At 35.7% G+C, this 27380-nt stretch overlaps 1 protein-coding gene across 1 annotated transcript in view; it reads left to right on the top strand.

Annotated features, from left to right (window-relative positions):
- The window catches only part of NDUFS4 (NADH:ubiquinone oxidoreductase subunit S4), a 108189-nt gene that overhangs the window by 15148 nt on the left and 65661 nt on the right, over nt 1-27380 (top strand). The window contains exon 2 of the mRNA XM_082750587.1: nt 24831-24909. Within this exon, the coding sequence (XP_082606713.1) occupies nt 24831-24909 (79 nt within the window). The remainder of the gene's footprint in view (nt 1-24830; nt 24910-27380) is intronic.

Raw genomic sequence — 27380 nt, 5'->3', positions numbered from 1 at the left:
TGGAGAATTAAATAGACCAAGGGTTTACTATAATAATGATGTTATTGTTTGTAATTCTACTTATATGTATATATAAGAACTATTGTATATACATATATAAGAACTCTGGCAATTAGCTGTAATGAAAGCTAGGTCTCCTGAACAAAAATTAAGAATAGGAGTATTTTTTTTTTAAAGATTTTATTTACTTATTTAACAGAGAGAGAGAGATCACAAGTAGGAAGAGCAGCAGGCAGAGAGAGGGGTAAGCAGGCTCTCTGCTGAGCAGAGAGCCCAATTTGGGGTTCAATCCCAGGACTCTGGGATAATGACCTGAGCCGAAGGCAGAGGCTTTAACGCACTGAGTCACCCAGGCACCCCAAGAATGGGAGTATTTTATATTGAGATATCTTTAGGAATCTTTCAGGAACAAATAATTTGTGTATATATTGTGTAGGCTGACTTCTTACCTTTTTTCTTTTTTTAAAAAATGATTTTATTTATGTGAGAGAGAGCGAGTGACTACAGGAGCAGGGGAAGGTGTAGAAGGAGAAGCAGACTCCCTGCTAAATGTAGAGCATGACACAGGGCTCAATCCCTGGATCCTGGGATCTGAGCTGAAGTCAGACACTTAACCGATTGACCTACCTAGGTGCCCCTTTTTACCTTTTTTCTTAATGAACCTTGGGATTTTGTCTGCTAAAGTTTATTCACTCATTCAGCAAATATTTCTATATTTTTTCTACTTGCAAAAGACTGCATTTCTATAGGCTTTTACTTAGAACATCTGCCTTGATATTTTCTTGGAACATTTGCTTTGAGGATAGAAGTGTAGGATAGAAGTATTCAAGCAAAGGCTAGATGATCATTTCTTGGGTCTTGTAGATGGGCTTTGTCTTAGATTGGCATTTCTTATAGTAGAGCCTGAGTCGGGGATATGTGTGTAGGTGATTTATTTGAGTTGATAGGAACTAGTGTGAGGAGTTTGGAGTTTGGGAGATAGACAAGGAAGAAAAAAGCGTGATACTGAAATTGTTGCGGTAAGCAAAAGAGGCTCAGTTCCCCCTGGAACCTCCTGAGAAACATACAGAAATGCTTCTCGGTATTGTCCATTTGAAAGATGGAAATCTCGAACATTTATCCACTGGTTTTCATTTACCTGTGATCGGAAGGTATTAACTCTTCCGTACTTTGAGCTATACTTCTGCTCCTGAAGACCTGAGGTTTATGGGTTCACTCGACATGAAATGTTGGTAGATAACCTGAGTCTGAGTTTCTGTAGCTGTGGCAAATGACTGATAGGGCCAAGCATTTGTGACATGAGCACCAAAGGTGTTTGTTATAGGTTTCCTTATAACTCAAGGGTCTCTATAACCGATTTTTGGGCAGAGGGTGCTAATAGTAAGAATTCTAGTACCTATTATTTATTGAGCACTTAAGCACTGAGGTAATTGCTTTATGTGTTATTTCATATTGTGAAAATGAATGATCCCATTTTAGGTGATCTGTTGACAATTGTAGTTTATTCCTAGACTTGTAAATAATTCATATTTATTAGAATTTTCTTTATTCACCAGTACTCTGAAGGACATGACAAAGAATTGGGAAACTGAGGTCTTACAACTCAACTAAATAATGATAGAAGTTCTTTAGGAAAGAGATGGTTTCTTCTGTAAAATACCATGTTTAAGGAATTCATGATGGCAGAATACTGCTGAACTATGTGCTAGATTTCCTTTTGAATTTGAGAATATCAACAGATAAGGCTAGTGACTGGTGACTTACATGATCTCATACTCTGGGTTGAGCATATATTTTCACTGATACTGCCTTAATGATTCAAAGATAGTTAAAATTATTTTTTCCTATAGCTGCATTTAAGCTCTTGCTCCTGTCCCATTGTCATCTTTGACTGTTAATATGGTGGTTGCTTTGTCTTCTATCTTACTAATGTGTTTCAGTTACCACTTTAATGCATAGTTGGTTCTGGAATGGATATAACTTGGATCTGAAGTTATTTTACAAATTCAGTTTCCTCTTCCCTTGAGACTTAAAGTATAGTTATTCTGTTGCTGATGAAGTTCATGGTTTAAGTACATCTTAGTTACTGCTTGTAGGTGACCTCTCATTAGGGCTCAAGTTTTTATTTTGGTCTCAAATTTACCTTTTGACTTCCAAGTTCAGACTGTTAATTTGGCCAGTCTGCTTAATAAACTCTTGCTAGTGTCCTTGACCCAAACTACAGGAAAAACTGCTTTCCAAATACAGATGTATTAACTCCTGATATTAGCCATGCTGCCAGGCTATATTCTTAGCCTCATACTTGAACTATTCTACTTTACTTCATTTACCAGTCCAGACAAACATTTCAGTCCAACATGGCAGTTAGGAGTACATGTTCTGCCTATGCCACTTTCTAGCTCTTTGCCTACCTACCTTGTGCCTGTTTTCCGTTTTATAAAATGGACATCATAATCACTTTTATAAAGTATATGAAGTCCTTAGGGCAGTGCCTGGTGTATGCTGAGTGCCTGCTAAATTGTAACAATAACGTTATTATTATTCTTTTCTTCTGTGGCTTTTTTCTTCCCTTTCTGTTCCTTCCTTCCTCACCATTCTTTTTTTCCTTTCACAAGTCTTGCCTGGATTTTAGTTCTTCTTCCTGGATTATGAGAGCAAACTGGATTTTGTTTATTTACAGTATTTTATTCATGAGTATATAAAAGAATTATCTGCACCTGGCTTTTTCCAGATTGTGACCTCCCATGCACTCTTCAGCTCAATGCAGTCTATTTTTGGCATTCACCATTCCACTGAAATAGCTTTCATCAAGGTCGACAATGACCCTGTTGCTAAATTAATAAGCTCATCTCAGTCCTTATCTTATGTGACTGTTGCAATCCAAAAAGATGACTTTCTGATTATTGAAAGATTCTTCCTTTGTCTTATACTTTGGCTTTCCTCCTTCTCAGTTACCTTTGAATGTCCCATCATCTTTTGCCCATTCCTTGAGCCTTTAGCATTTCTCATTTGATTTAATAGATCTTTATACTTTTAAAAATAATTTATATTATATAATATTTTATCTGCACTTGACTATATCTAACATATATACGTTAGGAAATATAATGACACAATGAATTCATGTGATCCCATCATCCAGTTTTAAGAACTAGAGAATTACTAATACCTTAATTCTTTGTACACTCTGTGGTAGGCTGAACAGTTGTTCCTTCTTCCCAACTATATCTATCTCCTAACTCTCAGAACCTGTGAAATGTTACATTAGATGGCAAAAGGGAGGAAGATTACCAGTCTAGGGGCACCTGGGTGGCTCAGTGGGTTAAGCCTCTGCCTTCGGTTCAGGTCATGATCCCAGGGTCCTGGGATGGAGCCCCGCATCGGGCTCTCTGCTCAGCAAGGAGCATGCTTCCTCCCTCTCTCTCTGCCTGCTTCTCTGCCTACTTGTGATCTCTGTCTGTCGAATAAATAAATAAAATCTTAAAAAAAAAGATTATCAGTCTACAGTTTGACTAGATTTGTATAAATTTTATAGTGCTTGCTATTTTATTTTTAAAGGCATGAAGGCCTATAAAATGATTAGTTGAATAATAAGCAGCCTATTTTCTTTATTAAACTACTATGCAGTTTTATGTGTGTATATATGTGTGTGTCTTTGTATTATGTAGCCTTTTGTGCTCTTGTGCATATGTATTTTGTTGTGGTTATGAAATGATGAAAGTCCAGATCATATTTTATACTTTTGGTTGTTTTAGATTCTTTTTTAAATTTTTTTTTATTTAAAAAATTTTTTTAAAAAGATTTTATTTATTGGACAGAGCAGGAGAGAGCATAAGCAGGGGTAGTGGCAGAGGGAGAGGGAGAAGCAGGCTTTCTATGCAGGGCTCCATCCTAGGATCCTGGGATCATGACTTGAGCCTAAGGCAGATGCTTAACAGACTGAGCCACCCAGCTGTCCTTATTTGAATTTAAACAAATTAATAGGTCTGTTAACTTTACACAAACATGCATTACTTAAAAAATAACACTGTATTCAAAGTGGTACTGCCTTGGTTAAACCTGTACAGAATATTTCCAGTTTTTCCTTTATTAATAACTCATCTTTAGTTACAGTAATTTATTACTAAATCTTTACTTGATTTGTGTCTGAGTTCAAAAAATGACTGCTCTAAAACAGGATACAGGTAACAAATATCTATAGCTTTTAATCTGAAAATTTTTTGTAGTTCAACCGTGTCTTAGAGTTGGTGTGAATCTTTTTAGAGTTAATCTAATAAAAACTTAAAACTTTATTTATTTGATAGCAGACGTGCAAGTGAGGGGGAGAGGGAGGAGCAGAGGACAAGGGACAAGCAGATTCTGTACTGAGTGGGTAGCCCAGTGTGAGGCTGGATCTAACTATCCAGAGATCACTACCTGAACCAAAATCAAGAATCAAGACACTCAACTGACTCAGCCACCCAGGTGCCCTCAAAACTTAAAACTTCTAAATGGAATTGTTAATTTAACAAATTTAGTTTCTCAAAAATAATAGATTGTTAATAATGTTACTTGGAATAGATCAGGAACTGTGCTAAGTGCTTATTATCATTTATACCTGATTTTAATATTCTCAGTAGCTCTGGGAGGTGATCCCTTAGCTCACTAAGGGTAGGTAACAACTTCTGATGATAAGAATTGTTAAAGGACAGAAAGTCAGTGAATTAAATTTTAAAGATCTAATTGGCTTTAGTAATTGATTCATGAATTAGACAACATGCTATTTAGCAAGTAGAAAGATGCTCCAGAGGTTACAGAGTGGGAAAGGTTTTTAAGAGCAGGATAAGGAGGTTATGAACAGAAAAAGGGTTCTTTTGGTAAGGTCACCTTTTGGGCAGGGAAGGGGGTGTCTAATTAGGTTGATTATCTCATCTTTCTTTGGGGGATGGAGAAAGGCCCGTATTACCTCATTGGTGCTGACCAGTAAATTCCAAACTGACTGTTTAAAACCACATTTCTCGGGGAAGTTGAAGCTACAGTTAGTTGGATATTAAGCCCCAGTTTGGTGACTTGGCTCAGCATAAGTGACTATATTTTGGGCCTCTGGGTGTGTGTGTGTGTGTGTGTGTGCGCGCGCGCGCGCACGCTATAGCAGAATGGTGTGTTGTCAGGTAGCAGGGTCCTGCATGAAGAGGTTTGTCACAGGCCCTATGATGAGAGACTTGGTTTACTAGATACGAACAGTAGCATTAGTCTGATAGCAAGAATGGTTATGTCAGACAACAGTGTATTCTCTTTTTAAAAAGATTTTATTAGAGAGGGAGGGAGAGACAGAGAGGGAAAGGGTGAGCAAGCATGAGCAGGGGGAGGGGCAGAGGGACAAGCAGGGCTGTGGGCTCCATGGCAGGACCCTTAGATCACGACCTGAGCAGAAGTCAGATCCTTAACCAACTGAGCCATGTATGTGTCCAAACAGTATAGTCTTTGAAGTGGGAGATCCTAGGTCTATATGACCTTGAGTGTTTTAAAAGTGTAGGCTGCTGAGCTTGCTAAATTGTTAAGCTTTCTTCAGTGGTGCCCATATGGTTTTCCTTGCAATCATAGATTTCAAATATCATTCATTTTATCAAGGCTACATATATATATTTTAAGATTTTATTTATTTGTCAAAGAGAGCACAAGCAGAAGGAGCAGCAGGGAGAGGGGGGAGCAGCAGGCAGAGACTTGATACCAGAACCCTGGGATCATGACCTGGGCGGAAGGCAAACACTCAACTGACTGAGCCACCCAGGCATCCAAAGAAAAATAATTTCAGTCCTGCTTTACACCATTCAAGAAAATATATTTTTTAAAAGATTTTATTTATTTATTTGACAGAGACACAGCTAGAGAGAGAACAGAAGTAGGGGGAGTGGGAGAGAGAGAAGCAGGCCCCCTGCAGAGCAGGGAACCCGATGTGGGGCTTAATCCCAGGACCCCCAGGGATCATGACCTGAGATGAAGGCAGATGCCCAACAACTGAGCTACCCAGGCACCCAAGAAAATCTTTTGATATACATTTTGATAGTGATATTTGGAATTCATGTCTATAAGTGATGTGGAAACAAAGCAAAAGAAAATTTCTTTACTACTTACAGCACACTGATGAGTCCTTGAAACAGAGTAACCTTTCTCTAGAAACTCAGCTGTCTTGATGTTAATACTTTGCTAAGGGTAAGAGGCAATCTTACCCTGACTCCCCAGAATCCTTTAAGTCTTCTTTAACATATAAACATTCCTTTGGAACTGTTTTTTATCTCTCTTCTGCAAGTTTTAGTTTGGTAACCATCCTCTAAGCGTATGGCCCACTGAGACTTCTGAAGGGTCTCATGACTGAGTTTTTCTGATCAGTAATAAATGACCCTTTCCTAACAATAGCTAGCCCACTCAAGGTACTAGAAACCTTGCTTCTAAAATTCCTTAGACTTAAGCTATCCCTGACCTCCTCCCAACTTCAAAGTATATAATTGGCCAATCTCTATGATCCCAGTACAGTTCTTTCTGCCCAGAGATCCTGTCCTCATGCTACTGAGAATATTAAAAAACACCTTTTGAGGTGCCTCACTTGGGCTCAGGTCATGATGTCATGTCGGGGTCCTGGAGTCAAGGCCTGCATCTGCTCTGGGCTCAGCAGAAAGTCTTGTCCCTCTGCCCCTCCCCCTACTTGTACTCTCTCTCTTTCTCTCTCTCAAATATATAAAATCTTAAAACAAAACACCTTTTTGCACTAGAGATGTCTGAAGAATTCTTTGTGGGCCGTCAGCTCCAAATCCTGCCGCTTCAGACAACATACATAAGTAGCCATTTCTGGAGAGCACAATTAACCATCCATGGATATAGATTAAAGTGAACTTGTAGGTATTAGATGGTGCTATTAATACTGAAGATTTATTTTTCCTTACTTCAGCAGCTGGACTAGCTAACATTTATTGAGTCTTGACCAAGTGCCAAGCACTTACTAAAAGCTTTATATACATTGTCTCATTTAATCTCACAGTAACCACATGCAGTGAGTAAAAATATGGTCTACATTACTTTTTAATGTAATATTTTGAAGAGATAATGCAGTTATAGACTTCTGTATAAAGTAAATTGTAAGAGTCTTTTTCATACCTGTTTCTGATTTCTTTTGCTCCTTTATCACTGCTTTCCCACTCCCCAATAAATCATTGTTACTAGTTTCTTATGCTTGGAGTTTGTGCATATTCAAGCAAATACATTTTTACTCCTTTCCATTTTTCTGTAAATAAAGCATACTAATAATATTTTTCATTCTTTCAGTTTTTCAACTTTTTTTTTTTTTTAAGTAATCTGTACCCAACATGGGACTTGAGCCTACAACTCTGAGATCTAAAGTTGAATGCTCTACTGAGTCAGCCAGGTGCCTCAATTTTTCAACTTTTTATTATAATCTTGACATGTATAAAAAAAAGGTAGACTACAGTGAATGTATAAGCCCACCACCTACATTTACCATTGTTAAGATTTTGGTGTTTTTTTGCTCATTTTGCTTTTGTGTAACATGTATATGGGTAAGCAAAGTGTGTGTGTGTGTGTAAATATATATATAAACATTTATATATTTTAATGATATATTATTTATCATTTATTATATTATATTAATGAAAATATATATAATTTGATGATATATAATATATTATATATAAATTATATAAATTTATATATTTAATGAGATATAAAATATATTTAATGATTATATTTAATGAAATGGAATTATTATTAAATGTATTTAATGTATGTATATATATTTATATTCCATCCCTGAATACTTCATATTTTAAGTAAATTACCACTAGTCAATGATGGATTTTAAGCAAAGGAGTGGAATGATTGGGCGTAATTACTTGGTGAAGTGGAAGATGCCTTTAAGAATAATAAGACTAGAGTCAGGGAGACCAATTAAGTGATTGTTGTGTTAGTTGAGGTAGGAGGGAATAAGGATAGAATCAGTGGATTTGGTATTGCTTTGTATTTAATTGGACAGAAAAAGCTGTTTACATTTTTAGAGAAACTCTGGAAAAGATGTGTTTGTTCATCTTTTGTAGGGTTCCTTTTCCTATCTTGCCCCTAAATGAGCTGGTAGTGTTGTTACTAGAGGGAGAGAAGTGAACATTTCTTTGTACAGCAGGCACTCCATGCCAATTACTTAACATGCTATTTAATTCTGCCAGTCATTCTGTGAGGTATTATTATCCTTATTTTTGCAGATGAGGAAATTGAAGTGCAGAGTTGTGAAGTAATTTGTTCAAGATCATATTGCTCTTAAGTGGTAGATCTGGAATTTTAACATGGGTCTGACTGATTCTGAAGTCACTACGTGACCGTTTCTCAAATTGTTTCATGAAGTTTAAAAAAAAGTTAGAGTTTTTTTCCTTCTGAATGTATTTGTAATTATTCCTAATCATGTAATCATCAGCCTTTAAGAAATTGTGTGCCCAAGAGTGCCAAGTTTGCTAAGGGACAGATACTTCATCTTTGAATTGAAGAGTAAGCAGTACTTATCAACTAGCTTTCTCTGTGATGGAGTATTGCTAGATGATGAATATGAATCTGTTCAGTTTTCAGGTCTTGTAATTTCAGGTTAGATTTATTGTATATTATCATATAAATATATATTTATGATAGATCATAATTCCAGTGGTTTTATGGCAGTTAGAAGTTTTAAACTAAAAGATTCCTAAACTGAAGGAAATAAGCAACAATTTAGAATACTTCAAAGTGAAGATAAATGAGGATAAAATACATAGCTTCCCCTCTCCCCCCAGTTAGTTAAGCTGTCCCAAGACGAAACAGTAGTATTAAAGCTGGTATGAAGCAAATCATCTCATAGTTCATACCTGTAAGCTTTGGAGCTATAAGAACCTAATCATGTTGCCCTTAAAGACAAAAAAAAAAGTGACATCTTGATTCACTTGAAAATGGTACACTCTTAATATGTAATACTCCCGATCTCAGTCAATGTGAAACAGACATTATACAATTTAAATTCTCATATGGCATTCCCTAGAGAAGTACATGAGTAGAGAATTGTATCAGTCAAGATACTAAACCCCAAAATATCTGTGGCTTAAACTAACAAAGATTCATTTCTTGTTCTTGTTTCATGTCCCTAATTGGACAGCCAGAAGCTGTTCCTCCACCATTTGTCCTCACTTGGGAAGTGAGACTAACCCCTGTTGGTTTCTCTGACAGGGGAAAAGAGGCATTGATGCACTGACTTTTTTAAGGCTACTAGATAGTGTCACTTCTTTTTCTTTCATTGGCTGAAATAAGTCATATGCCCACACCAAACTTCAGAGATAGCAGTGAAGTGTAATCTTACCATATGCTTGGAATGAGAGCTAAATTACTGGGCACAACTATAATGATTAACACATAAGCCTTATGAGGATTATAGAGAATTTTTTTTTTTAAGTTTTTATTTAATTGTCAGAGAGACAGTACTCACGTGTGAGTGCAATAGCTCGGGGAATAGCAGGCAAAGGTCTGAGCAGCAAGCCTGATGCAGGGCTTGATCCCAGGACCTTGGGATCATGACCTAAGCTGAAGCCAGACACTTAACCATCTGAGCCACCCAAGCATCCTGAACATAGATTATTTTGTGTGGTTGATCAATAAATTAAGACCCCCCCCCCCCACTTTTTAAAGATAGTACCTATGAAGTAATACTAATGTGATGAATTAAGGATCTTGATGCTAAAAGGTAAACAAGGTAGATAACTGAAAATGTCTAGTAGTTATTTATTTGACCAGTTTGTTTATCTGTGCTTGCTTTACATTGTGTTCTATTCTTTATAACTTCATAAGTATATTAAGAAGTTTTGCTTTTAACCACTATTAATGACATACAAAGTGTAACTACTGTGTAAAACATGTTGAAAAATGGTGCTAAAGCAACAGTCTGAAAAATCACTAAAGTGGTAATTTGTATTAAGTGTGTTAGTAAAGTTTCACTTATTTTGTGTTACAGACATGGACTAGAGATTTTTTTTGAAAAATATGCTACCTGAGGCAGTAGAGAGAGTGATATATTAAAGTTCAGCAGCTTCAATTTGACCTTCTAGAAATTTGTGAAGAGATGAGTTATAGATAGACTTCTGCATACATCCATGAAGAAGCTTTTTCTAGGCAAAGTTGTATATCTTTGGCTTTGACAGACTTGTATGTGTATTCCTCCTTATTAGAGGTTGTAAACAGGATCAACAGTTTCTTTACAAGGCATACTCTTTTTTAAAGATTGTAAAATACACATAATGCAAAATTTACCATTTTTAAACATTTTTAAGTGTACTTCAGGGACATTAAGTACATTCATATTGTTGTGCAACCATCACCACCATACATCTCCAGATTTGTTTTTTTATCTTCTAAAACTGAAACTATCTACTCATTAAACAAAAACTCTCTATTCTCCTCTCTCCGTAGTCCCTGGCAACCACCGTTGTACTTTTGTTTTTATGAATTTCACTACTCTAGGTACTTCATACGAGTGGAATCATACACTGTCTTTTTGTGACTGACTTATATCACCTATTACTTCTTCAAGGTTCATCTGTGTTCTAGTGTGTGTCAGAATTTTCCTTCCTTTTTAAGACTGAATAATACTTTGTTGTGTATGTATGTATATGTATGTGTATATATATATATGTATATATATAGTGTATGTATATATATGTATACATATATATATACACACTAAGTTATTTTTAATCCATCCATCTTGTGGGTTTCTTCCCCCTTTTGGTTACTGTGAATAAATTATAAAAATTAGAGAACAAATAATCTAGTCAGGTCCCTGCTCTCATTTCTTCAGGATATGTATATGGAAGTAGACTTGCTGGATAATATGGTAATTATTAATTTTTTAATGAATTGCCATACTATTTTCCATAGTATCTGTACCATTTTACATTTATCACCAGCAGTTCCATTTTCTTCACACTGTGCTAGCACTTGTTCCCTTCCCTTTGCTCCCTCCCTTCCTTCCTCATTCTAATGAGTATCTAATGAGTTGTGCCTTTTGTTTTTGATTTGCATCACCCTGATAACTAGTGTTGTGTTGAACAACTGTTCATGGGTTTATTGTCCATTCATATATCTCCCTTTGAGAAATGTCTGTTCAAGTACTCTGCTCATTTTTGAATTGGGTTGTTATTTTGTTGTTGAATTTTGGTGGTTCTCTATATATTCTGGATATCCCTTTTCAGACTATGTAGTTTTCAAATACATTTTTTTTTTTAAAGATTTTATTTATTTATTTGACAGGCAGGCAGAGATCACAAGTAGGCAGAGAGGCAGGTAGGGGGATGGGGGAAGCAGGCTCCCCGCTGAGCAGAGCACCCAGTGCGGGGCTCTATTCCAGGACCCCGGGATTATGACCTGAGACAAAGTCAGAGGCTTTAACCCATGGAGCCACCCAGACACCCCTTTAGATACATTCTTTAGCCAATTTCTTTTTCTCACTGAATTATATTCCATTGCATGGCTCTACCACAGTTTATCAGTTCACCTATAAAAGGACATTTTGGTTGTTTCCAGTTTTTGGCAGTTATGAATAATGCTGTGATAAATATTCTTGTACAGATTTTTGTGTGAATATAAAGCTTTTAATTCAGTTGAGTAAATACCTAGTAGCACAATTGCTGGATCGTATGTTAAGACCTTGTTTAGTTTTAAGAAACTGCCAAACTGTGTTCCAAACTGGCTGTACCATTTGTGCTTCCATGAACATGAGTCAGACTCCTTGTAGCTCAACATGCTTGTCAGTATTTGGTGGTTTTTTTAAAATTTTATTTTATTTTATTTTAGCCATTCTACTAAGTGTGTAGTGGCATCTCATTGTTTGAGTTTTTAATTTCCTGATGAAATATGCTGTGAAACACCTTTTCATATGCGTATTTGCCATCTGCTTATCATCTTTGGTGAGGTGTCTGTTCAGATCTTTTGCCCATTTTTTAACTGGGTTGTGTTCTTGTTGAGTAGGAAGAGTTCTTTATATGTTGTAGATACAAGTTCTTCATCAGATAATGCATTTTGCAAATATCTTCTTCCAGTCTGTGCTTGTCTTTCCACGGTCTTTAAGTACCATCCACAGAGCAGAAGCTTTTAATTTTCATGAAGTCCAACTAATACATTTTTTCCTTTGTGGATTTTGCTTTTGGTGCTGTATCTCAAAACTCAGAAGCAAACCGAGGTACCTGGAGTTTTATGCTCTTTTCTAGAAGCTTGATAGTTTTGCTTCTTACATTTAGGTTTATGATCCATTTTGAGTAAATTTTTGTGAAAGGTGTAAGGGCGGTGTATAAATTCATTTTTTTGCATGTGGATATATTCCAGTTCCACTTAATGAAAAGATTATCTTTTCTCTATTAGACTGCCGTTGCTTCTATCTCAAAGACAGATCGGTTGACTTTCTTTGAGTAGTCTTTTTCTGGGCTCGTGGATATGTTCTGTTGATCTACTTGTTTATTCTTCTGCCAATGCCACACTATTTGGTTACTGATATATGTAGTGAGACTGAAATCAGTGTTTAATCCTCTGATTTTGTTACGTGTTGGATCTGCAGATCAAGTTCGGAAGTATTGACATCTTTCTAAGATTGAGTCTTCCTACCAACGAACACAGAATGTACCTTGATTTATTTAGAGATTTTGTGCTTTCATCAGTTTTCTAGTCTTGTTTCATATAGATCTTATATGTATTTTGCTACATTTACATCCATGTATTTATTTATTTTTTGATGGTAATGCAAATGGTATCATATTTTTAATATCACATTCCAGTTAGTCATGCTGGTGATATAAGAAAGCAATTGGTTTTTTATGTTAATATATCTCAGAAATTGCTCTTATAATTACTTTATAGTTCTAGGTTGTTTTTTGCTAATTACTTGGGATTTTTCTTTATAGATGTTGTTGTCCTCTGTAAACTAGGACAGTGTTTCTTCTTTTGTAACATACTTCCATATCATTTGGAATATCCTGCCTTTATCCAGTCTTAGGAGTAGTTACTCATCATTAAGTATGTTAGTTGAAGATTTCATGCATATGTTCTTTATCAGTTTTGGAAGTTCCCCTCTATTCCTAGTTTGCTGAAGAGGTTTTAGTATGAATGGTTTTGGATCTTGTCAAATGCCTTTTATGTGACAATGTGAACATGTTTTTGTTTGTTTGTTTTTGTTTTTAGCTTGTTGATGTATTGGATTATATTAATTGATTTTTAAATATTGATCCAGCCTTGCATACCTGGAATAGATCCCATTTGGTCATATTGTATAAATCTTTTTATTTTGTTGAGGATTTTTCATCTATGTTTGTAAGAGATAATGGTCTGTAGTTCTTTCGGTTTTTTGTTTGTTTTTGTTTTTTGTGGGTTTTTTTGGTGTTGGTAGTTAAGATAATGCTGGTTTCATTAAATAGGTTAAGACACATTTCCTTCTGGGGGGATGTCTGGGTGGCTCAGTCGGTTAAGTTGCTGCCTTTGGCTGAGGTCATGATCCCAGGGTCCTGGGATCGAGTCCCGCATTGGGCTCTCTGCTCAGCAGGGAGCCTGCTTCCTCCTCTCTCTCTGCCTGCCTCTTTGCCTATTTGTGATCTCTCTCTGTCAAATAAATAAATAAAATCTTTTTTTTTTTTTTTTAAAAAGACATTTCCCTTCTGGAAGAGATTGTAGAGAATTAGTATCATTTCTTAAATGTTTGGCAGAACCAGACTGTCTGGGCCTGATGCTTGTTTGCTGCTGCTTCTTTTTTTTTTTTTTTGTAAGGTCATGAATTACTTATTCAATATCTTTAATAGCTGTGGGCCTATTCGGATTATTTCTTCTTCTTCTTTTTAAGGTTTTATTTAGTTATTTGACAGACAGAGATCACAAGTAGGCAAAGAGATAGAGAGAGAGAGGGAAGCAGGTTCCCCGCTGAGCAGAGAGCCCGATGTGGGGCATCCCAGGACCCTGGGATCATGACCTGAGCCGAAGGCAGAGGCTTAACCCACTGAGCCACCCAGGCGCCCCAGATTATTTCTTCTTGTATGAGTTTTGGTTGTTTGTGTTTTTCAAACAATTAGTTTAATTCCTCAAAGTTACCACATTTGTGAGCACAGAGGTATTTATAATATTTTTTATTATCCTTTTAATGACTATGGTATGAATAGTGATGACACTCCTTTTGTTTTTTTGGTTTTTTTGTAAAGATTTTATTTATTTATCAGAGAGAGAGAGGGGGAGAGAGCGAGCACAGGCAGACAGAATGGCAGGCAGAGGCAGAGGGAGAAGCAGGCTCCTTGCCGAGTAAGGAGCCCGATGTGGGACTTGATCCCAGGATGCTGGGATCATGACCCGAGCCGAAGGCAGCTGCTTAACCAACTGAGCCACCCAGGCGTCCCGACACTCCTTTTGTTTTTGAAATTGGTAATTTTTGTCTTGTGTTTTTTTTTCTTGGTTAGTCTGGCCAGAGATTTATCACTTCCTCTGATCTTTTCAAAGAGCAGGTTATAGTTTTGTTGATTTTTTTTACCAATTTCCTGTTTACAGTTTCATTGATTTCTGCTGTAACTTTTATTATTTTTTTCTTCTGCTTGCCTTAGGTTTATATTGTACTTTTCTATAGTTTCCTTTGGTAGAACCTTGGATTATTGAATTTAGACTTTTTCTTTTCTAATCTATGTATTAATGCTAAGTTTCTAAACTGCAATTGTTGCATCCAGCAGATTTTGAAAAGCTGTATTTTCATTTTCATTTAGTTCAGAATATTTTAAAATTGCTTTGAGGCTTCATTTGACTCAGTTTCTTTAGAAGTATGTTGTTTAATCTCCAAAGAGTTGGGAATTTTCCAGTTTTCTGTTACTGGTTTCTAGTTTAATTCCACTATTGACTAAAAGCATACATTCTATGATTTCTGTTCTTTTATTTATTTATTTATTTAACAATTTTTAAAAGGAATTTATTTATTTATTTGAGACAGAGAGATACAGAGAGAGAGAGAGAGCATGAACAGGGGGAGAGGCAGATGGAGAGGGAGAAGCAGACACCCCACTGAGCCAGGAGCCAGATGTGGGATCATGACCTGAGCCCAAGGCAGACGCTTAACTATCTGAGCCACCCAGTTGCCCCTATTTATGTACTTTTTAAAATATTTTTATTTATTTGTCAGAGAGAGAGAGAGAGAGTGCGCGCACAAGCAGAGGGAGAAAGAGGCTCCTTGCTGAGCAAGGAACCTGAAGTGCGGTACTAGATCCCAGAATCCCTGGGATCATGACCTAAGCCAAAGGCAGACACTTAACCATCTGAGCCACCCAGGTGCCCTGATTTCTGTTCTTTTAAATTTGTTAAGGTGTGTTTTATGGCTCAGAATGTGACCTCTTTTTATTTCAACTGTATCTTTACTGATGTTCCTTTGGCTGACTATGTACAGATTACTTGAAAATAATTTTTTTTTTTTTAAAGAAGAGTGTTAGTCTCCCAACTATAATAATGAATTTGCCTTTCTTCTTGTAGCTCTTTTGATTTTTGCCCCACATATTTTGACCTTCTTTTGTTGGGCATTTATACCTTAAGGGTTGTTAATGTCTTCTTCGAGAATTGGCCCCTTTCTCAGGATGTAAATACCCCTTTTTATTCCTGGTAATTTTTTTAAAGTAATCTCTACACCCACCGTGGGGTTCAAATTCATGACCCTGACCAAGATCAAGAGTCATTTTCTCTATCGAGTTAACCAGCCAGGTGCCTCTAATCTTAATAATTTTCCTTGTGAAATTTAGTTTTTCTGAGATTAATATTATTATTACAGTAAGATTTGATTACTGTTTTCATGTTTTATCATTCTCCATCTCTTCACCTTAATTCTGTTTGTATCTCTGTATTTAAAATGGGTTTCTCTTAGGCAACATACAGTTCAGTTTTTGCTTTTTAAATCCATTCTGACATACATTCTCTTTCAGTTGGTGTATAGTTGGTATTATTATGTACCGTGTATATATATCCTCTGCTCTCTTTCTCCCTTTTTTAGGTGATTTTTGCCTTGTTTTCTGAGAGTCTTTTATATATTCTAGATATTAGTGTTTTAACCACTATGTGGATTGTACTTATCATATCTGATATTTCCTTTAGTTTGTAGTACCCTTTGTTGTTCAGAAGTTATTTTGCTTTCACAGTTTGTGGGTATTGTGCTTTGTGTCTTGGTTGAGAAAACTTTTCCATACAAATGTTATTTTAAAAAACCCTTTTATTTTAGTAATTTATACACAACACAACGTGTGTGTGTGTGTGTGTGTGTGTGTGTGTGTGTGTGTATCCATCTGGAGCTCTTTGGTAGATGGTATAACTATTTTATAACCGGATTTAAACATTTTTCTTCCATGAAAGGCTAGCCAGCCGTTTCTGTATTACTTATTAAATAGTCCATCCTTTCACCACTAATGTGAAATTGTACTTTTATTATATAATAGATTTACAAATCTACATTATCTGTTTTGGCACTATGATCTGTACTGTTTCTTATCTGTGTGTCTGTGTCTGTATTAATACATTTTTTAATTATTGTAGCATATTAGTTGGAAAGGTAGATCCTGCTTTCTAGTTCTTTTTCAAAATATTCTTGGTTATTTTTGTGAATTTTTTTCTTCCCAATGATAATTAACTAATTTACATTAGTAATTGACATTTTTACAGTAAATTTTCTTCCAGTTATTTATAAGACATTCTAAAGTACAGCAACTCAGTTCCTGCCCTTAAGGCATTCCAAACCAGTAGTTATTTTTTCTTGGCCAGTATACTCAATGATTTGACCTTTGTAAATGTGAACTTTTCCTATAGTCATTGTGTTTTGTAATATAATTGCTATCATCAGTATGACATCTGTTTTCTTATTCCCTTTTTTTTCACCTCAGTTCTGTTTATTTTGATAACCTGTTATTACAAACATGGGTAGATTAGTTTCTCCTTTCCTTTACATTTTCCGTCATGCCCTCCAATTTCTTCATTATCACCCTCCAAAACATTGCCCACATTCTCCTTTTACTCCTCAGTTTCATTCCAAAGTCTGTTATGTAAGCATAATTATCCCTCTTATGCCTCTTGCACAAATCTTTCCTTCATCTATTGGATGACACTCAAAGGATTAGTTTTAAGTTTTTGGCTTGAGTTGTGTGCAGAGACACAACTGCTATTAGTCCATGCTACAAGTTCCTCCTGGCTCAGAAGAATGGGGAAAAGGATATCTACGAACAGGAGTCCTATAGGTAAAGATTAGAAATTTTGTGATAAATCTGAATTAGAATCAGGGAACTTGTTTGTGAATAGATTATAAGTTATTGTTATTTCTGCTGAACTTAACCAGAGTATTTTGTAACATCCTTTCCTTTCACTCCCTATATTTTCACAGAATATTAAAATGGTTCCTTGGAGGCACTGGGTGGCTCAGTCAGTTAAGCGTCTGCCTTTAGCTTGGGTCTTGATCGCAGTACCCTGGGATTGAGCTCCCACATTGGGCTCCTTGCTCAGCGGGGAGACTGCTTCTCCCTTTCCCTCTGCCTGCTACTTTCCCTGCTTGTGCTCTCTCTCTCTCTCTCTCTCTATGTCAAATAAATAAATAAAATCTTTAAAAATAAGTAAATAAAATGGTCCCTTGACCCCCTTATCTTTATTTTTTCCATTAACAATTACTTCTTTCTTGCGTCTCTCTAGTGAGTACAGTATTATGACAGTTTAAGTTTTCTCTGTTGATTTAAGATCTTGAAAAGCTTCAAGATCATTAACTTGAAAGTGATTGACCCAAATGCCAGCATATTTTAAGGCTGAGATAATTATTATGATATGGAAAATGTGCATATGTTTTTATTTTAATATTTCAGTTAGAACTCTTAGTAATATTTTCTTGTGGTTTAACACTTCTCTGTGGAACTAAACACTTTCTGATTTAATGGGAATTTGGATTATAATTCAATGTCCAATAAATTGACAACAGATATAATTGGTTTTAATCAAATGGTTGAGGATTAATTGATTCCTTAATAATTTCTATAGGATTAGGAATTTTACTTTGTAAGTTGATCCATTCATTTCTGGTTTTTTGAAGTTAGTGGTTCAATTTGAATGTTTATAAAATCATCTTCAGTTATTTGTAGGGATGTTTTTATTATCTATAGTTGGACACAGGCTACCCCAATATTCAGTTCCTTAAAACCATAGTAGTCATTTGTTTTGCTCACAGATCTGCATTTTGGGCAGTGTTTAGCAGGGAAGTTTGTCTCTGCTCCATGTAATGTCTGCTGGGATGGCTGGACTTGGGCTGGAGGATCATTCACATGCCTGGCAAAGCAATATTAGTTACTGATTTCTCCTCATTTGGGTCTCTCTGTGGGGCACCTTGAATTTCCTCACAACTTGGTAGTTGGATTCCAAGAGTGAATATCCAAAGAAGCAATGTTCTATGTGACAGGAAATGGAAATTGCTAGTGTTTTAAGGCCTGAGCCTGGAAATACAAATAGCCTCAGTTCTGTATTATATTGACCAGGCAGTCAGAGCGCTCAGATTCTAGGAATAGGGGACCTGCAACTCTTGATAGGAGGGATGAGTGCCAGAAAAATTTGGAGCCGTGTTTCAAGCTGTTTCAAGTGATATGGGAATTTTATTCTCCTTAGTTGATAAAGTTAGTTTGCTTCAAAGGGAGAATAGTGTTAGTACTTTGAATCAGTACTATTTATTCTTATTCAGACACTGTTTTCCATTGAAAATGGTTTCTTTTTATCTTTTCACCATTAAGACTTTTTGAAGAGTGTATTTTGAAGTAATAAAAACAGTATTTGCAAATGTAAATGAGGAAAATTATAAAATGCCAATCAAAGAAGTCAGAGATCCTATTATATATAGACTGGAAGACTCAGTATTGTTAAGATGCCAGTTCTCCCCAACTTAATTAGTAGATTCAACACAGTCTCAATCAGAACCTCAGCAAGCTCCCTTTGTGGTATCAAGAAACTGATTCTAAGCTTATATAGAAAGGTAAAAGACTCCAAATACTCAATGTAATAGTGGAGAAGAATAACAAAGTCAGAGCAATGGTACTGACTTTACTTCGCAGCTAAGGTAATCAAGACAGTGTAGAATTGGTTAAGAACAGATAAATAGATCAACAGAACATAACCAAGAGCCCAGAAATAGACTACTCAGATAAAGTCAACCGATCTATCTTTGAGATAGAAGCAACGGCAGTCTAATAGAGAAAAGATAATCTTTTCATTAAGTGGAACTGGAATATATCCACATGCAAAAAAATGAATTTATACACCGCCCTTACACCTTTCACAAAAATTTACTCAAAATGGATCATAAACCTAAATGTAAGAAGCAAAACTATCAAGCTTCTAGAAAAGAGCATAAAACTCCAGGTACCTCGGTTTGCTTCTGAGTTTTGAGATACAGCACCAAAAGCAAAATCCACAAAGGAAAAAATGTATTAGTTGGACTTCATGAAAATTAAAAGCTTCTGCTCTGTGGATGGTACTTAAAGACCGTGGAAAGACAAGCACAGACTGGAAGAAGATATTTGCAAAATGCATTATCTGATGAAGAACTTGTATCTACAACATATAAAGAACTCTTCCTACTCAACAAGAACACAGCCTAGTTAAAAAATGGGCAAAAGATCTGAACAGACATCTCACCAAAGATGATATGCAGATGGCAAATAAGCATATGAAAAGGTGTTTCACAGCATATTTCATCAGGAAATTAAAAACTCAAACAATGAGATGCCACTACACACTTAGTGGAATGGCTAAAATCCAAAAAACCAACAACACCAAATAGAAGCATGTGGAGCTGCAAGGAGTATGACTCATGCTTTCATGGGAACACAAATGGTACAGCCAGTTTGGAACACAATTTGGCGGTTTCTTAAATCTAAACATGGTATTAACATACAATCCAGTAATTGTGCTATTAGGTAGTTATCAAAATGAGTTGCAAACTTACGTCCCCACAGAAACGTGCACATGAATGTCATTACCAGAAAAAACCTTAATGTTGATAAACAGATGAATGGATAAACAAATGTGGTATATATATTTTTCAAAGTTTTATTGCCTTAGGGTTTTAAAGAAAAAAGATTATGAGTTACTATTACATAGCATTTCCAAAAGGAATTGTTAAAGTGGAACTATACTTTATTCCAGTTATTAGAATCACAGAGTCTCATCACTAAAAGAAACTTGAGAGCAACAAGTCCTCATTTTGCAAATTTACAAAGAAGGAAATTGAGGTACAGAAAGGTTAAGTGATTTGCTCGTAGAAATAGTAGGTACTAAAACCAGAGTTAGAAATAAGACCTCTTGAGGTGACTGGGTGGCTCAGTTGTTAGGCATCTGCCTTTGGCTTGGGTCATGATCCCAGAGTCCTGGGATCGAGCCCCCATGTCCAGCTCTTTGCTCGGCAGGAGGCCTGCTTCTCCCTCTCCCACTCCCCCTGCGTGTGTTGTTCCCTCTTTGGCTGTGTCTCTCTCTGTCAAATAACAAATAAAATCTTTAAAAAAAATAAAATAAAAAAAGATCTCTTATTTTCTATTTCCAGGATATCTCATTTTCTTATGGGAAACTTGTACCAAAAAACTAAATATAATAAATAGCTTGCTCAGTAATAATTACAGCCCTCATAGTTTATTCTTTGGGCTCAAAATTTAAGTTGACTCTTAAGAAACCTGGAAATGTGAAAAGGCCAATTAAGACAACAGGTAGGTAGACAGAAAGGCAAGTTCATGAGGCAAATAAAATTTCTAATTTCTCAAAAATAGGTACCAAATAGCAAAGTTAAAATTACAACCTATTTACTAGTGATTATATATTGATCATTCCTACACATATACTTTTTAAGTGTTGTGATACATTGCCCAATAACATAAGATTATTTATATTTTGGCAGTTTTTGCCTTTGGCTCTTTGGAATTTGTGCTATTAGGACCATGGGTTTACAAATACCTATTTGAGTCCCTGTGCTCTCTGTTGACCCAAGGACCCGATGTGGGGCCCGATCCCAGGACCCTGGGATCATGACCCAGGCGGAAGGCAGCTGCTTATCTGTCTGAACCACCCAGGCACCCTGAGTCCCTGTTTTCAATTCTTTGGGGTATATATTGAGAAGTGAAATTGCTGAATCGTGGTAATTCTGTGTTTAATTTTCTTAGGAACTGCCATACTGCTTTCCATAGCGACGGCATGATTTTCATTCCCATCAGCAATGTACTGTGTTCTGGTTCTTTATATCCCACCAACACTTATTTTTTTTTGAAAACCATCCAAATAGGTATGAAGTGGTATCTTATTGTGGTTTTGATTTATATTTCCCTAATGATTAGTAATATTGAGCATCTCTTGCTACTGGCTAATTATATATAGATCTTTGGACAAATGTCATTCAAGTCCTTTTCCATCCTTTTCCCAGGTTTGTTTTTTTTTTTTTTTTCCCCAAAGATTTTATTTATTTATTTACAGACAGAGATCACAAGTAGGCAGAGAGGCAGGCAGGGAGAGAGGGGGAAGCAGGCTCCCTGCAGAGCAGAGAGCCCAATGTGGGGCTCCATCCCAGGACCCTGGGATCATGACATGAGCTGGAGGCAGAGGCTTTAACCCACTGAGCCACCCAGGTGCCCTCTAGGTTTTATTTCTTGTTTAATGTTTTTCTACTCTTATTAAAAAACGCTTTATTTACTGCTGCCAATTTACTGATGTAACATTGTTTAAAGGCTAATCAGCAAATAGATATTTGCTATATAATTTACATTTAATCTAAAATTAACTGTAGCTTATATTTTATAGGTCTAATTAATTAAATTTACTATGTTTGTAATTGACTCTAGATCTCTGTTGCTACCTTAACTATTTTTAATTGGAGGAAAGTTTTTCCCTTCATCTGATTTTTGATTTAAAAAAAAATACATTGCTGTTTTGGGATGCTTGGGTGGCTTAGTCAGGGCTTGGGTCATGATCGCAGGGTCCTGCGATTGGGTCCTGCCTCTGGCTCCTTGCCTAGCAGCAAGCCCAATGCTGGGCTCTATCCCAGGACCCTGGTATCATGACCTGAGCCGAAGGCAGATGCCCAATGACTGAGCCACCCAGGTGCCCCTTTAAAGTTTTGTCTTACAAAATGTTTTAATTGTGATTTTTAATTCTTTCTGGTAGGATTGTTTTACTTAACATCTTTTGCCACTTTTTTATTATTCTTTTATATACAGTCTGATAAAAATACGAGATTTTTTTGTCTGTGTATTTGTTTATAAAAGTTATGTTTCCAGAAAGTGATGTATAGCATCATTCTTATGGTTAGTTGGAGATAAATCTAAAAATTTTAAAAATACATCCTTATATATGCTTAAAAAAATTTAAGTTATGACTAGTATACAGTAAGATTTTATTACACAGTTTAAGAGAAATTTGTTTAAATAAAAATCACTGTGTAATCTGAAGTTATACAGTTCATGGATTATAGAGTTTTAATCTGTGTAGAATAATTTGCAGTTTTGATCTAGCACTTCTCTTCATTAGAGGAACTCTGCAGCTTCATTTTCTTGAAATGTAGCTATGTTTTTAAATATTTCCAGTATTTCAAATTTTCCTGAGTTCTCTTATCATTGCCTAATTTTTTTCTTATATGGATTTGGTTAAGAGTATTCAGAATGTTCTTATTGTCATGTTATTGGTCTTAATGATTTCCATAGTAAATAGATTTTTAAAAGAGCTAATGATACTCCTTTAATACAACAGCCAACACATGTATTTTAACTATTTGTGTAAATAATTTAAAATAATTTCCATGTAGATGTATTTTGTGTATATGTATTTCTTAGAAGGGTATTCAAAGTAATAAGGATTTAGGGGCGCCTGGGTGGCTCAGTTGTTAAGTGTCTGTCTTTGGCTCAGGTCATGATCCTAGGATCCTGGGAGTGAGCCCTGTGTCTGGCCCCTACTCAGGGGGAAGCCTTCTTCTCCCTCTCCTACTCCCCTTGCTTGTGTTCCCTTTCTCTCTTTGTCACTCTCTTTCTCTGTGTCAAATAAATAAAATCTTACAAGTAATAAGGCATTACATTAATTTTGGGAAATAACTTATAGATTTTTTTCAAAATACATATTCATAAAACAAAAAAGTCTTTGTGTTATCGTTATCTTTAAATTACACTATTGGTACGTAGATTTTCTATAAAGCTGTGTACACCATAGCTGTTGAAAGTTGAACTTTTACATGAAATTTTTGCATTAGAACTTGGGGCACCTGGGTGACTCACTTGGTTAAGTGTCTGCCTTTGGCTCAGGTCCTGATCCTAGGGTCCTGGGATTGGTCTCCTTCTGCCCTTTCCCCTAGCTTGTGCTTGCTTTCTCTTTCTCTAATATAAATAAATAAAATCTTTAAAAGAAATAAAGAAGAAAGAACTTAATACTGTATATTCTGTTGGTTTTGAAATTTGAGTTATGATTGTAAGGACTCATGACATGACATGACATGACTCATGATTGAGTCATGATAAGCTAACTTTCAAAAGAGAAATCTACATAAGATGGCTTAATATTTTGGAAAATGTAAAATGTTAAATTTAATGATCAGCGACAGTACAGTATTGGTTAGTATAGACTGCAATGTATATATGAAGTAAAAAAAAACCCCAAAAACCTGTTCTCTTTAAGTGATTTCTTTGGGATGAGGGTCAGATGATGCTAATATAAAGGAGCTAGCTTTGGTGCCCATTTTATTTCTGACTTAATATTTCTGTTTTAACTGTTTAGACTTTCTTCAGTTCTGTGAATGAGATACAGGACTAAACTAATAACATTAGTTAAGATGATCATAGAGGGTACCTGGGTGGCTCAGTCATTAAGTGTCTGCATTGGGCTCAGGTCATGATTTCAGGGTGCTGGAATCGAATTCTGCCTCAGGCTCCCTGCAGAGTACTCCTACTCCTGCTCCCACTCCTACTCCCCCTGCTTATGTTCCCTCTCTTTCTCTATCAAATAAATAAATAAAAATATTTAAAAAAAATAAAATGATGATAGAAATAATTTCTATTTAAACTACTTTTGTTTTGAAATTAGAGTGAATTTTGAGCTTGTGTGAAATTAAGAGTGTTAAGTGAAATTAGTGTTTCAAAATTAGAAACTTTGTTAACATTATATAATTTTTTTTTTAAAGATTTTATGTATTTATTTGACAGAGAGAGATCACAAGTAGATGGAGAGGTAAGCAGAGAGAGAGGGAAGCAGGCTCCCTGCTGAGCAGAAAGCCCGATGTGGGACTCGATCCCAGGACCCTGAGATCATGACCTGAGCCGAAGGCAGCGGCTTAACCCACTGAGCCACCCAGGCGCCCCAACATTATATAATTTAGTTCTATGATATTTACTTTCAGCCATGAAGTATATGATTGAGATTTTACTTTTTCTTTCTGATGTGGTCATTTAGGAATCAGCATTCTAGAAGGATTGATATAGCTTTGCATTTTTCATCATAATGGTGACAAACCAGCTACTGTACACTGACAGAGTTTGGTACTTGTCACTGACGGCTTTTCTGTGACAGAGAGCCTATAGACTGACATAAAGTGCAGCCTGTTGTGAACTCTTAAGTGAGTCTGCCAAAAACTCAGCAGACAGAACTAATTGGGGAGAAAAAGGATTTCTGTGCCCTCTTCTCTTTCTTTCTATTCTTTTTTGTTTTATAAGACAGATATTGTTAAAGTAGCTCATTTGTGTAAGATTTGTCTGCCTCTCTTTTCTCATTGCACGGATCATTTTTTAACTTACAGTCTTGCCCTGCAGGTCATTAAGCACTTCCACATGGAGGCTGGCACAAGACCAAGCTCGAGACAGGCAACTCATAACAGTTGATGAAAAATTGGTAAGAATTTTCTATTATTACTTTGCTATGATTCTGCCTTCAGGGTTCTTTTTGTACAGTATCTTTTCAGAATGGTGTTTTGCGTTCTTCCAAGAGAGTGATTTGAATTTAAATTTCTAGATTGTTTATAAATTTTAACAGAAAATAGTCATCACAAAAAGATAATTTGTGCTAAGCATTATACACAAATATTAAGTCATATGCAGATATTAACAGATTAAAATTGCAAAAACCTTCATTTTTGTGGCGTTTATAAGTAGCAATCAGAACATTTTAAATTAATGTATATGAATTGAACATGAATATGAATATAAATATAAATGAATATGTGTGTTCTTTATTTTCTCACTATACTGCTGTTTAATTAAGTTGTAAGACACTTACCAGGTAGTATCTAAACTTAAGTATATTCGGTTTTTATGAAACTAATTATTGTTGTTGTTACTGTATGTGTATATGTGTATGTACACACACATTACATTTCTGCATTATGTATGAGAGATTACAACTAGCAACAAATAAATAGTTTTCTGTTAATTAGCAGATATAATTATGGTACCATAACTTAAAAATTTTTTCTATGTGTGATGTTACTTTAGATGCAACTTATTATTTATGCTTATATTGTAAAATAGCATAAATTTTGTAATATCTAAGACTTGTAAAAATATGTAATAGTGTAAGGGTGCTTCCATTTTTTATCTGGTTTATCATCAAATGTATGGGTGTGTTTCTTAAATACTCTTCATTCATTTATACATTCTTTTATCTCTCAATTTTGACTGTAAGCATAGTTTAAATAATAGGTCACACTTAAAGATAAAAACACTGTTTATACCACTAAAGATATAAACAGATATATAAATAGATAAGTAAACAGACAGACAATGGATAGGTAGTTTGGAAAACTCTGATCTTATGCTTAAGGCTGGTTAGTTTTATCTTTAAACTGCCTCTTAGTTCTGCTTGCTGACATTGCTGTCATCCTAGTTTAGGCTGCTACCATCATCTTTCACCTGGATTGCTGCAGTAGTTTTTAAATTGATCTTTATAGATACTTTAATCTTCCTTTAATTCATTTTCCAAAGGATAGACAGGATAGTCATTTAAATGCTGGTTTTATCACTTCTTGTGTAAGAACTATAGGTTTTCTTACTGACCTAAAAGTAAACTTTAAAATCCCTGCATGGTTTTCAAGGTCTTACATGATTAAAGTCCTGCCTTCTTTCCTAGGTTTATCTTGTACCGCTGTGTTTTATATACTGTGCTCCAGCCACACCAAACCTGGAACTTGCTGTTGCTTTCCCTGCTTCAGGGCATTCACATTCCAGTTTATTCTGCCGAGATGCTTTTCACCAATCCCCTAGTTCTTATCCAGGGACCTTCTACCTGCTCTTCAAGTATTAATCAAACACCACTTGCTTAGTCAAGTATAAAAGAAGTGAGATGGTATGTGTGTAAAAGGAGGATGATTTACACATGCCATATGTTCATTAATTAATGAGGGTACTATTCCAATTTTTCCAGTGACCATTTTTAAAAAGAGGTTGGCTTCTTGTTTTAATATTGTGGGGTTCACTCTTCATAAGATTTTCAAGTTCTATAGAGTTTATTAGTAATGGTTCTAAGTTCTCTTCTTTCTAGTTTGAAGAATAAGTGAGGTAGCAGACTGTTGCTCTAAACAAGATGCTGTGAGTCTTACCAGAGAGGTAAACAGACTGCTTTGAGTTTTGTTTTTCTCTTATTAAATCAGTTGCATACTTTCAATGAATTTTGTTGCCCTGTATAGATTTTTCCCAGCTTTGTTACGTCTTACTTTTTTTTTTTTTAAAGATTTTATTTATTTTATTTGACAGAGAGAGAGATCACAAGTAAGCAGAGAGGCAGGCAGAGACAGGGGGAAGCAGGCTCCCTGCTGAGCAGAGGGCCTGATGCGGGGCTCGATCCCAGGACACTGAGATCATGACCTGAGCCGAAGGCAGTGGCTTAATTCACTGAGCCACTCAGGCATCCCTGTTATGTCTTTCTTGAAGTGTATTAGTCAAAATGTCTATTCCAGCTGAAATCAATTCAAGTCTTACTTATAAATTATTCATAGTTACTGAAGTAATATTTAAACAGATAACTGAAACCCATAGGTAATTTTCAAACATGAGTTTTAGCCATTCTTTCAGGTTTATATTAAAATGCAAATATTAAATAGTCAAATAGGTAACATAATGTTGATAGGGGTTTCAGGTCTTCTTGTTCCCACACACTACCTACTGAATGAAAGGTTGAGTTGATAGCATAAAGACAAGACAATTGGTTGAAGATATTTGCAGAAATATTAAGTAATTGGAGTTGATTATATTTGCATTTTGAACAAGAATTATTCCAAAAATATGTAGTAGCCCCCCTCATCCTTATCCACAGCGGATGCATTCTAAGACCTCCAGTGGATGTCTGAAGGCACAGATAGTACCAAACTC

This window comes from Mustela nivalis (genome assembly GCF_964662115.1).
Source record: "Mustela nivalis genome assembly, contig: HAP1_SCAFFOLD_1330, whole genome shotgun sequence".
NCBI lineage: Eukaryota > Metazoa > Chordata > Mammalia > Carnivora > Mustelidae > Mustela > Mustela nivalis.
The sequence above is the reverse complement of the archived record's forward strand: the minus strand, read 5'-3'. Positions and strand labels throughout refer to the sequence as shown.